Below are 13,448 nucleotides of genomic sequence, written 5' to 3'. Positions count from 1 at the left end.
ACACTGTTCTCATTTCTGCTCATGCTTGATGATTTCTTGATTTAACAATATTATTACACAAGGATCGTTTCCTAATTCACTGACCACAAAACCTCACGTGTCATTACAGCCTACACACACAAAGTGGGGGTTGATGGATGCAGACCGAGGCACTGTACTTTAGTGTTTTAGAGATCGGACATGGCTGAGATTTCTGATTATATGAACTACAGTGAGAAAGGAGAACGGCATGTAGAGATGGTAGTGGAAATCTACGACAGCGTGGATGCCATTAAAGATAACAAACCTACCGTAGAGACAGATGCCATGGATGTAAAGAACATACAGACTCAACCCATAGGTAGGTTTTTATTAAAACTACTGCACAGTGATCAGTAAGAACTGAACCACATGTGTTTGAACACCTTAGAACATCTTTTTGGAAGGAGTCTCCAGTATCAGCGCTGGTATCACAGTCATATGTAAAGCTGCGACTTGAAGTTTCCCAAACATTAATATTTGAGGACAGAATATATTTGTCTTTAGCTGCAACTTTCTTTCTTTTTTAGAGTCAAGGATATGTGAGAAAATGACTGTTTAATATCTCTTGTAAGAAATAGATATTGATATAAGCAATGAGGAAACTTGAATTCGATGTACAGTATTAATGGATAATTGCATTCAAGTTCTCTCTTCCTCTCTCATTCTTTCTCTCTCTTCTTCATTTTCACTTTTAGATGATCTTTGCTTTAAAAATTAAAAGTATGCAAATGTTACTAATTTATCCATTATGAATGGCATTGCTATGGTGTTTAGATTAAACGGAACACTTCACGTTCATCTCAATCTCTACTATGAGACTTTACAAAATAACCACATGGATAAGCAGAAGTACACTAAAGTCCTGGATTGCTTAAGGTAGAGTCCTGCCATTAAAATGAGGAAGGAAAAGAATCAAAGACATTATTTTATATATCTCTTTGTTTGCTCAGTATTATGCTCTGTAATTCTAAATGTTAACAGTGAGTCGTTTTCAGAGGCGGTTGACAACATGTCCTCACCAGACATGACAATGTTGTACTAACACTCTATGGAGGACAGAGCCATCCTTTCTTAGAACAGTCTTGAGTCTTTATTCCTGTGAGAGTCTGGTCCATGTTCCTAGGACTGTATGTCTCCATCTGAGTTGTACAATAAACAGATATTATTTGTCACACAATATAATGAAATTCTGACTCTGTGAGTTCTCGCAGCAGCCTGTGACATAAATTAGATCGATAGGAGGGGGGAAAAAACACAAGATGTAATTCTTTACTAAAACAAACGACTAATAATGCAAAACGTAAGAAACAAAATGGTGCGTAGAAAGGATAGGGGTTGTTGAATCTCAGGATCAGAGTGTAATCTGTGTCTGCAGTGATGATTAGATTAGGGGCTACTTTAGCTCTCCAAAGGTGCTTTATTGGGTTCTAGTGCCTGAGGAAGCCAAAAGTACACTAATGTTCATGATTTGAGACATTACGTGCTTTGTAACATGCTGCTTTATAAAGCTGATCATAATAAGAGGAGTAAAATGTGGACATATTCTGATAATTAGAAGCATGTTTAATTCAAATCATGCTCAACTGGGCCCCAATGTATACTAAGAAAACTTTCCCCACACTATTACCCCACTGTCAGCAGCCTGGACTGTTCAAACAGGGAAGAATTGAAGATTGATCAGACATTCAGGTGACATTTTTGTTTCAGTGAGCTTGATCTTTAATGAGTGTAAATTGCATCACTTTTTATGTCCTCAGAATTCAAAGTCAAAAGCTGGTTAGAAACTAAATTTTCCCAGACACAAAACGGCACATGACGTAATGATTTCCGACACTCATTGTGACGTCATTGCAACACCAGCATCATCGCAACGGTTGACAACAAAGTTCTGGCAATTTCCGAAAAATCAAATCTCAGATGATGGTCACCTAAACGCCACTAAAATGAGACCGGCACTAATGTGAAAGATAAAGAAGGAGAAAAAGACTAAAGAGAAAGAAAGATTATCTCTCACCTAATAGTCTAATAATGATCTATCACCTAATAGTCTGACACCCATGCATCTCTTTTTATTACTCAAAGGAAAGAAAATAAGAGTGCATCTGTGTTCATTCATCTTCAGGAGAAACTGCATGGAGCAGACATTACAGACTGAGTGCAGTGTGTTTGCTGCTGCTGTGTGTTTTCCTGCTGACTGCCATCACAGTGCTGTGGGTCAAATACAACACCCTGACAAAAGAGAGACCCCAGTTACAATTAGAGAGAGATCAGTACCAACGAGAGCTCTCTGAACTTCACAGTGTCCTTTTAAACCTGGGTAGGTGACTTCTGTGTTTCATGGAAACACAGAAGTCAAATTGTATTTCATTGCTTTTTAATGTAAGACACTACAGGTGAAAAGGGAATAATCAATGTCATTTAATCGCTTAATTAGTTCCTAATAGATTATAGATTTCACAGTTAATCCTTACCAGTTGTTTGGATTATTTTCTGTTTTTATTGGGGTTTTTTTGAAAAAAAAATGTTATGCAATAGGTTTTTGTTTCGTTGTTTGTTTTGTTTTTTTGTTGTTGTTTTTTTTTATGTACAATAAAGAGAGTTTTTAAATATTTGGCAACATGAGAGTGTTGTCATGAAACCAAATGTTAAAATAGAAATCAATGAATCTCTAAAGCATTATGAACAATGGTTATGTTATCGAGTGAGTCCATCAATATTTGTGTAAATATTCTGTACAAGGATGGAGATTTTTCAACAAGAGCGTTTACAATATTTCTACTGTAAAGAAGAACTGGGTGGAAACCAGACAGGACTGTATAAAGAGAGGAGCAGATCTGGTGATCATAAACAGTACAGAGAAACAGGTGAGAGAGAGAGAGAGAGAGAGAGAGAGAGAGAGAGAGAGAGAGAATAAATAAGTCTATATATTTATATTGTTCTGTAACAATTACAGGAGTTCATCAGTAAATATTCCAACGGTACTCAAGCTTGGATTGGTCTGACTGACACAGACACAGAGGGGACATTTAAATGGGTGGACGGTTCACCACTGACCACTGAGTAAGACATCACTCAACTGAAAATTATCCATGATGCAGTTTTTCTCTCAGTCTGAAGCTTCAGATGTGAAATAAAATTGTGACTCTCTGTGTTTTCAGGTTCTGGTGGAACGGAGAACCAAATGATTATGAACAAAATGAGGACTGTGTTATAACAGGCTACACAAATACTAAGTCTAATATTTCGACCTGGGCTGATTTTCCCTGTAACCACCATTCAGCTGGGATTTGTGAGATGAAAATATTTAACTGAATCCATGAAACTAAAAAAACTATATGAAGCTTGTGTCTGTGCTTCTTTTTCATTTATTTTCACAGTAGCAGCTATCAGGTAGCTTGAATGATTTGCTATAACAGTCTTACAACTCCTGTACATTTAAAAAATATATTAAACTTTATTCTGTACTTAAATACAACACGGTTTTGTATTTACAAAGAGCTGAAACAACAGTCTATGAAGTGCTTTTATGTTATAAACTTGACTAAACCACATATATACATAATATACTACCCACTTCAGAAGGCAGAAGGTAAGCTGCCATCTAGCCAAAGTTGGACGACTGGGCAGGGTTTGGAACAGAGCCTGGAGCAGGGTATGAGATAGGGCTTACAGTAGGAGGTGAGATAGGGCTTAGACCTGGAACAGGGCCTGGGAGGCTGCCACGTCAGCCATGGAATGCAACATGGCTTAGGAGACTGTCATTTTGGCTTTCTCTGGAACAGGACCTGAGAAAGGGCTTTAGAGGATGACATCTGTCTTGGCTTAGATACTGGGCCTGGAAGGCTACCATATCTGCCTCAGAATAAAAAAGAGCATGGAACAGGGCTTGGGAAGCATCATCAACAACCACATGGTCAGGGCCTGCTCCTTGGAAATGTAACAGTGTCCTTAAAACATTATTACATTATCAGAAGAACAGTGAGATGTATCTTTAATAATAATGAAAAAAAAAAATTACAAAATTGTGGAATCTCCAACTATCTGCACAATACAGTGCTTTGATGGTGTAGGCTATGATGGTTCACTATTATTATTGACATAAAAAAGAGAAGTCACCATTGTGAGATGTGGTAAATTAGGAGCAGAACTGAGGTTAAGCAATGATTGCAGCAGAGATGCGTGCAAATAATTCCTCACGTGATGGTAGCAGTCCAGATAACTGATGATATGTGTGTGTATATATATATATATATATATATATATATATATATATATATATATATATATATATATATATATATAATGTTAATGAGATCACTATTAACAATGATATTGTCACAAAGCAACTTCTCAGAAATTTGGAAATAGATTTATAATTGTTCACTCGTTATATTAGACACAAATATGACAATATATTAGAGAGATTTCCTATAACAGCAGTTCTAATATTAGTGAAGTTCAGTTCAAATCCCAGTACAGTTTAGTTCAGGTGGTGATTGGTCACTTCCCCATCTCATCACACCTTACTAGGTTCCCTTTTCACCATCCGTAATAAGCAAACTGTGTCATTACAGCCTGCACACACAAAGTAGAAGTTGCTTAATGCAGAGAGAAGCACCGTACTTTAGTGTTTTATCGATCAGTCATGTCTGAGCTAGTATCTGATTATGCGAACTACGTTGAGACGAGAGGACGGCGTACAGAAAGAGTGGTGGAAATCTTTAAAAATGCAGATGCTGAGAGAGGTCATGACCTTAAAGAGGAGAAAATCAACAGTAAGAAAAGCATACAGACTGGACAAACAGGTACGCGTGGTTCAAAGTGAATTTTGTATAGTGGTAAGGAATAAAACACTAGGCTTTCAAAATAATAATTGATAAGATGATGAATGTTAGAACAGGAGCAGTATTTAAACAGATTTATTTTCTTTTAATGGTTTCATGTTTTGTCTTTCATTGTTATCATATCATTTGCTATTGAGAACACTCTCAGAGCCACTGCATTAACACTGCGTAATCTTTACAAGAGCAAATCAAGTAAAATTTAATAGAATTTTTTGAAACCTTTAAATAAAGCTTGTTTATTTCTTAAATTGTGCCAATGTGGCATCTCGATTAAACAGTGTGTTATTAAACGTATTTTTCGATGGGTCATACTGCACATAGATGAACATACAACAGATCACAAATATAGACTGTCTCTGACCTTACACCATGAGGCGGTGTGAACCTCCGCTAAGGGAAGTTTTAAGAAATAATAAAAAAGAAGAAGTACTATTAAGAAGTATTGAATTGAATGAAAGGTTTCATCTGTCATTAAAAAAAAAAAGAAGGTGTTGAGTATGGGGAAGAAAATGACCATCTTTAACCTCACAGTTTCATTGTTGTTGTACGATTTTAATTTAAATGTTAATAATGTGATGTATTTTGAGTCAGCAATGTTATACACTTGTTAGGAAAGTGATACTTTGCACGCAGTCCCGCTTCAAGGTGATTCCTCTGAGATTCTGGTCCACGTTGACTTCGTAATTAAGCAGATGCGTAGAGATAATGCCATTTGTGGTCTGAATTTACTGTCTGAGAAAATCACATCACTATCATAAATGTCATGAATGTATTCTGCTTTTTAGAATGGTGGTTTTAGACCATATTATGCAAAGCAAAGAAACACTCATCACCTCCTGTAATTATGTGACTGTTTTCTTTCAATCGGATTATTAAAATGGTTTCACCTGTAGCCTGTAAGCCTGAGCTATAAGTCACTCTGGAAAAAGACATCTACTTAAAGGTGGGGTTTCCGATTTTTGAAAGTCAATGTTGACATATAAAATCACCAGAACAAACACGCCCTTAACCCAAACGGGTCCCACCCCTGTATTGATAGCTCTGCCCACACATACATACGTAACCCAGGCAACTACTGGAAAGAAATGTGTCTTTATCATAGCTGAAGGGAAAAACAATATGACTGCAGATAAACAAACAAGCAAAAATGACACACAAGCATAATCATGTAAAGGACAAAGGCATATATTAGTTCTGTGTAACAAAGCAAAACCAACGTTACTCACCTATCGAGAAGGAAAAAAGCGCCTCGGCGTCTTAAGTAAAGTTGGTCACATATTCACAGATTGGAGTTTCCCAAGTCAATAACTCCTGAGCTAAATGCTGTTACTACACAAAACACGGATGTAGCTGCGTCTCTACATTACTATGATAGAAAAGAGGTGTTATTTGTGTAGTAACAGCGTTTAGCTCAGGAGTTATTGACTCAGGAAACTCCAATCTGTGAATATGTAACCAACTTCCTGCTCCTTCAGTTCTCTCCAGCGCTGGAAAGCTGATCCTATATTAACACATCCTACTTCTTACCTTATCGTAAGCCTTTCTTCGCTTTATTTCTTTGTTTTTATCCTCCATGTCAATGTTAAAACCGCTTTCTGCTAATGTCACACATGCGCACTGAACGCTCTCTCCGCCGCATATTGACAAGACACGCCCCTTTCTGCTCATTGGCTACATGTTAGTTTTGTTTTTTGTTTATTTTTCGGCCCGACTCAGTTTTCTGAAGCATTTCTCAAAAATCGGAGACCCCACCTTTAATGGTAAACCAATTTAAGAAACACCTCTGTTTTGATTGGTTAAAAAATATAAGACTAACATCAGTGTGAATGTGTGTTCATTCGTCTCTACTAGGATTCACTGCAGGGGGCAGATGTTACAAACTGACTGCAGTGTGTGTGCTGCTGCTGTTGCTTTATGTTCTCCTGCTGACTGCCATCACAGTGCTATGGATCCAAAACAACAAGCTGAATAGAGAAAAAGATCAGTTACAATCCAGTTACAGCAACCTGAATATAGAGAGAGACCACTTACAGACCAGTTTATACAATGTGAAAAATGAGAAGAACCAGTTAAAATTTCAGAAAGACCAGCTACTGAGACATAAAGACCAGTTAGAGTTGCAAAGAAACAAGTTCCAGAATGAGACATCAAGACTGGAGAAAATAATTTTAATCCTAGGTATGTGAATATAAGTAACTTACGTGTATTTAGATGAAATTTATGTAAAACTCTTTTTATAAATGTAATTAGATTTCAATAACTATCACAGTACATCACAGGGGATTTTTTTAAATACATGTTAAACTGTTTTTACTTAAAACAGTTTAAATGCAAGGCTTATATATATATATATATATATATATATATATATATATATATATATATATATATATATATATATATATGAATCATCCTTTAGTTAACATAGATAAACTGGTATACTTAATTTAAAAAAAGAAAGAAATCTATATTTTTAATTATATTATTAAGTAACATGACTAATATAACATAGTACCGATGTCCTCCTAATATTGGACAGTGATACAGAAAATTGTTGAAGGATGGATGGATGGATGGATGGATGGATGGATGGGTTTAATGAGAGTGCAGTCATTAAATCATAAAATCAAATCATCTCTGAACTATTATGTTATCAAACAGTGTTTATGTTTAAAATGGAAAATCAAAGAATCTCTAAAGCATTATGAACAATCGTTATGTTATCGAGTGAGTCCATCAATATTTCTGTAAATATTCTGTACAAGGATGGAGATTTTTCGACAAGAGCGTTTACAATATTTCTACTGTAAAGAAGAACTGGTGGGAAACCAGACAGGACTGTATAAAGAGAGGAGCAGATCTGGTGATCATAAACAGTACAGAGGAACAGGTGAGTGAGAGAGAGAGAGAGAGAGAGAGAGAGAGAGAGAGAGAGAGAGAGAGAGAGAGAGAGAGAGAATAAATAAGTCTATATATTTATATTGTTCTGTAACAATTACAGGAGTTCATCAGTAAAAATTTTGCCGGTACTGAATCTTGGATTGGTCTGACTGACACAGGCACAGAGGGGACATTTAAATGGGTGGACGATTCACCACTGACCACTAAGTAAGACATCACTCAACTGAAAATGATCCATGCTCCAGTTTTTCTCTCAGTCTGAAGCTTCAGATGTGAAATAAAATTGTGACTCTCTGTGTTTTCAGGTTCTGGTGGACCGGAGAACCAAATGATTATGGAAATGAGGACTGTGTTATAACAGGCTTTAGAAATGCTGAGCCTAATATTTCGACCTGGGCTGATTATGCCTGTAACCACCTTTTAGCTGGGATTTGTGAGATGAAAATATTTAACTGAAGCTTGTGTCTCTGCTTCATTTTCATTTATTCTCACAGTAGCAGCTCTCAGGTAGCTTGAATGATTTGCTGTAACAGTCTTACAACTCCTGTAGATTTTTAAAAGAAAATGAATCTTAATTCTGTACTTAAATACAACACGGTTTTGTATTTACAAAGAGCTTTAATAACAGTCGATGAAGTGCTTTTATGTTATAAACTTGACTAAATGACATAGAAATAATATACTACCCACTTCTACATGACTAGAAGTAATTTAGAAGATGATCACATGACCATATCATTTATATTTCAGGATGTTTTCTGGCAAAAACCAGAGTGTTTATTGTGTTTGATCATTACTGCGGATAATAAAAGATAAAAAGAGAACTGGATCCAAATTGAACTTGAACCGAAGAACAAGTCAGAGAACATCTGCGATTCCTGCTAGAACAAAACGTGAAGCGTTGCACAATGTGACGAAGTGCACGCTCAGCGAAATCATTTTTACCATGATGAGTTTCAAATGATTTCATTTTAGTACTTAAGTATTAGACACATTTGATATTACATAGTGTATTATACACAGCTTGAGAAAAAAGGGTATGAGTTATAAATATGAATAAGTTTATTTATGGAAATGATTAAAATAATAGAATAAAACTGAATGCACCTAAATGACTTGTTCAAACGTTGTTAATGTTAATTAAAGCGGTAAATAACATTAGTTAAGGGAATCTTAATGGAAAGTTTTTATACTCAATTTTATGTTAATTTGTTCCTGTAATTAATATCTCCTGGAAAGGAAGAGGCTCAGGAATACTGCAGGCTTGTGAGGTTAATATAAGTCATTTAAATGAAACACTTCTTCTTTCAATTGAGCTTTTATGGAAACTTTGTGAGTTCATGTCTTCAGGTCACTCTGCTTTCATAGAACAAATAACTTCACGACTTCCTTGTTCGGAGAAGTGAATCTTAGATAAGTATATACACGCGCTGCTTCACACATCTGTCACAGTTAGGACAGGAACAAGAACACAGAGCAGAATGGAGACTGGACAGAATGTATATGTCAATTCTGGCCATACTACTGAAAATAAATTAGATAATCAGAATAGTAAGTTATTTTCTAGCAGTAATGTGTATGAAGGCATGAGCGTGGATGAAGACGACCGGGGCACACATAGCACCAGAAGATACCTGGGTAAGACATACACACACACACACACACACACACACACACACACACACACACACAGAAATACACAGGGTTCTGCTGTTACAAATCAGGGTTCAGATTTAGAAAAGCATGGTGAGATTTTGCATCAAATGTCTTTACTCGACTGTGACGGATAAACAGTTGTAAGTAATGTTGAGCTTTACTTTTTTTTTATTTTAAGAAAGATAGTTTATTCATCCTAGTTTGAAATTCAGAAATTCCAGCAGTGTTCACAAACTTGGGCAATGAGGAATAAAATAAATCCTAAAAAAAAAAAAAAAAAAAAAAAAAAAAGTAAAGGTAAATTGAAATTTAAATATGACATTCAGTCAGCTCTTGAATTTATCTTATTATTATTACTGACTGTGCCATGCAGTTTTTATATTGCAAACAAATGTTATAATAATAATAATAATAATAATAAAAATAATAATAACAATAATAATAATAATAATAAAAATCCATTAACACATACATCTACAGTGTAGCTGTGACATTTACTAACACAAATAAAAATTTCCCTTGTGACTTCACAACCCTTATTGTTGTGAGCCAATAAAAGCTACTTTTCAGTGATCTCACAAAGTTTTTCTGTGACTGGCGATCCAAAAATGCTTAAATTTTGCAGTTTATTTATTTGTTTGTTTGTTTATTTATTTATTTATTTTGAGGAAATCTACTCATATAAGTTAAATTGCAAGCACAGGATTCCTAACAGTCCTAACAAAAACTCCTAACAGTGAATATACGTGTCTAATGACTTTCTCTGAGATCTGTACTCATGTTCCACGCCAATAGTGGAACACGTGTTGTGATATCGCCATATGGCCTGAATCTGCTGAAATCTTTTGAATTATTGAAACCTTCTCCATAATTATTTTCATGACATTCAAGTTTATGAGGACATCTTTATTGAGGAAATTAATCACAGGCCAAATGAATACGGCTCAGAACGTTATGTTCAAAAATGAATTGTGTAATATTGTTAAGTAAACTGTGAATGCGAGAACTCACCTTTTTATTTACAGTAGTTGTTTTATATGTTTTTGCTATTTCTTGCTAATTCTCTGTGTCCTAGGACGTATCACTGTATGGAGCAGATGTCACAGACTGACTGCAGTGTGTGTGCTTCTGCTGTGTGTTCTCTTACTGACTGCCGTAACAGTGCTGTCGATCAAATACTACAACCTGATTCTAGAGAGAGACCAGTTAAAGACCGGTTACAACAACCTGACTCTAGAGAGAGACCAGTTAAAGACCGGTTACAACAACCTGACTCTAGAGAGAGACCAGTTAAAGACCGGTTACAACAACCTGACTCTAGAGAGAGACCAGTTAAAGACCGGTTACAACAACCTGACTCTAGAGAGAGACCAGTTAAAGACCGGTTACAACAACCTGACTCTAGAGAGAGACCAGTTACAGACCAGTTACAGCAACATGACTCTCAAGAAAGACCAGTTAGAGACCAGTTACAACAACTTGACTCTAGAGAGAGACCAGTTACAGTCCACTAATTATGACTTGAATAGGAAGAAAGATCAACAAGAAGCCAAACTAAAGGAACTGATTAAAGATATGATCACTTTACAAACCAGTTATAACAACACGCTTAAAAAGAGTAATCAGTTACAGATGGAAAAAGACACCATTGAGAAGATGTTGGCTGCTATACGTGAGTAAACCTGCTGAATTCTCAATTCTGATTGAACAGAAGGAGTTGACTCGTGTTCTACGTTTCTAACACGTGATACGTTATCTGTTACTGAAGGAAAAATATTGAATAGTAGATACGAGATGTAAATAGATGCATTTAAGATTATTATTAACTGTAACCATAAATGGATAAAAGTGGATGGATAAAAAATGGATAAAAAATTTCATTACTTGATTGTAATTGTTTTTATGCCCGATCAGGTTCACATACCAAATTGGGATGGAAATATTTCAACTCCAGGTTTTACTACATCTCTGCTGAGAAGAAAACCTGGAGTGAAAGCAGACAGGACTGCAGAAAAAGAGGAGCAGACCTGGCCATCATAAACACCAGCGAGAAACGGGTGAGTGAAAGACAGAGAAAGAAACGTTAGATGCAGCAAAGGGATTTTTCTTCAGATTGTGCTTTTTAATCACAGGACTTCATCGTTACCCAGCTGAGCAACAATGAGGCTTGGATTGGTCTGAATGACATAGACAGAGAGGGGGTGTGGAAATGGGTGGACGGTTCACCACTGACCACTAGGTAAGAAACCAAAATGAATTCTGTGTTTATATCCAAATATCTCATTTTACAGGAAGCACCAGCTTAACTAAATAACAACGGCATGATTTTACTTTCACATGTTTAACAGAACAGGTTTTAACAGATGGAAGACATTGATATTGACATAGATCTTTAGACAATGTTACATGCTGATCTGTGTTCCAGGCTCTGGTGTCAAGGGGAACCGAATAATGCAGGGGATGAGGACTGTGTGGAGACTGGCTCTCCCAGTAGGAACTGCTGGAATGATCAGCCCTGCCAATCTCAGTTAATATGGATCTGTGAGAAAAGCTTGCAGTAATGATTTTAAAGCACAGGGAAATGATCAAATGTTCCTGCAAGCTCAGGCGGCATGTACTGAGCAGTTGTAACTGCATGTAATTCTATTACCTGGTGTTAAAGGAAAGGTTTTTCCTTTAGGAAAGGAAACTTTTTAATTTTTGCTTTCAAATGTCCAAATTTCGAGTGTGATCGGTGGGTGATCTGAAGATTTTTGCATACAATTTTTAAACTAACATTTATATTTAACATTAAAAGATTTAGTGAGTTATATATCCGTGTATTTACATCTAAATAGATTAAAAGCTTGCAAACAAAGAAATAATGATAAAGAATAAAGAATCAATCAAAAAAAGGATCATTGTGCTAATCACTAATGGTTTGCTTACAAATATTACTGAAGATCATGAAATGTATATTAACAATGAATCAATATGCATGTAGAGTATCCCTGTTAATTGACAAAATAAAGTATTTTTTGCTTGTCTTGTATACTTAATATATGTACTGCATATAAACGTATAATAAATATATAAGCTTTAGAACGTTTTGTTCCAGACACTAGAGGGCGCCTTTGTGGTGTTCCACAAATGAAATGCATTATCTACTATTTATAAATATCTACTACTACTACTACTACTACTACTAATAATAATAATAATAATAATAATAATAATAATAATAATAATAATAATTAAAGCTGCAAGCATCATTTCCCGGGTTCAAGCGTTTAAGGCCTTTGGATTGACATGACAACATATCTCATGTCATGCTACATATGTCATGCTACAGAGGGTGCCACAACATATGTCATGTGAAGTACTCACCCGTCCAGTTTTCCCTAAAATAAACAAAGTCATATCCATTAGAGATGAGCCGGATACTTGGCTGAAACGAGTATCCGGTACGGATAAAGCACTTCTGCCGAGTACGAGTATTATACGAGTAATACGAGTCAATATTTGTGCTCGGATTGTATGAAAATCATCATTGGCTAGCGTTTAACCGGTAATTAAAGCCCCGCCCACTCCAAGACAGGCCCCGCCTACTTCCTGGTTAGGCCCCACCCACTCTGAGTCAAAACTGAGTCAGAATCAGAATCTTTGTCTTACAAGTCAGCACAAAATTGGGTTTTTGGACTGTTGGGGGCGCTAGAGGGCTGTTTTTATAAAAATGGCTGTTTTTAGTGATTTTTCCGTTATAGCGCCACCAAGTGGCCAATCGCCGCGGTTTTGGAACTGTGACCTCAGTTTGACCTCTTTCACATGTGCCACAAGTTTGGTGTTGATAGCTCATTTAGTTCTTGAGTTATTGACATTTTAGTAAAACTGGCTCCTCACAGTCCAAACGTTTTGGGGCCCCTTAAGGACCCTGAATCAAAATTTCGACTTTTTTTCGAAGATTATTGACATTGAGACTCCAGAGAATATTACTGCACTGGATTGGTCTCGACCAGGCGAAAAACCTTGGACTAGATTGCAAAAGTA

The 13,448-nt window shown here is 36.1% G+C and overlaps 2 protein-coding genes across 3 annotated transcripts; both read left to right on the top strand.

Moving 5' to 3' along the window:
* Nucleotides 1-79: 79 nt before the first annotated feature.
* On the top strand, nucleotides 80-3,532 carry LOC132841932 (C-type lectin domain family 4 member E-like). Of its 2 annotated transcripts, XM_060864581.1 has the most exons (5): nucleotides 81-340; nucleotides 2,144-2,338; nucleotides 2,761-2,885; nucleotides 2,975-3,081; nucleotides 3,180-3,524. In XM_060864581.1, the coding sequence occupies exons 1-5, from the start codon at nucleotides 181-183 to the stop codon at nucleotides 3,331-3,333; spliced, it is 741 nt and encodes a 246-aa protein (XP_060720564.1). In that variant the 5' UTR covers nucleotides 81-180; the 3' UTR covers nucleotides 3,334-3,524. The 2 variants fall into 2 exon arrangements, with proteins under 2 accessions (XP_060720565.1, XP_060720564.1); XM_060864582.1 differs by lacking the exon at nucleotides 2,144-2,338 and having other exon boundaries at nucleotides 80-340; nucleotides 3,180-3,532.
* Nucleotides 3,533-9,146: 5,614 nt separating this feature from the next.
* On the top strand, nucleotides 9,147-12,460 carry LOC132841922 (C-type lectin domain family 4 member M-like). Its single transcript, XM_060864571.1, has 5 exons — nucleotides 9,147-9,404; nucleotides 10,498-11,094; nucleotides 11,337-11,479; nucleotides 11,555-11,661; nucleotides 11,848-12,460. The coding sequence occupies exons 1-5, from the start codon at nucleotides 9,248-9,250 to the stop codon at nucleotides 11,981-11,983; spliced, it is 1,140 nt and encodes a 379-aa protein (XP_060720554.1). The 5' UTR covers nucleotides 9,147-9,247; the 3' UTR covers nucleotides 11,984-12,460.
* Nucleotides 12,461-13,448: the final 988 nt, after the last annotated feature.

The sequence above is a fragment of the Tachysurus vachellii genome, chromosome 2 (assembly GCF_030014155.1).
Source record: "Tachysurus vachellii isolate PV-2020 chromosome 2, HZAU_Pvac_v1, whole genome shotgun sequence".
Taxonomy (NCBI): domain Eukaryota; kingdom Metazoa; phylum Chordata; class Actinopteri; order Siluriformes; family Bagridae; genus Tachysurus; species Tachysurus vachellii.
Note: the sequence above shows the minus strand (reverse complement) of the source record. Positions and strands in the feature narration are given on the sequence as shown.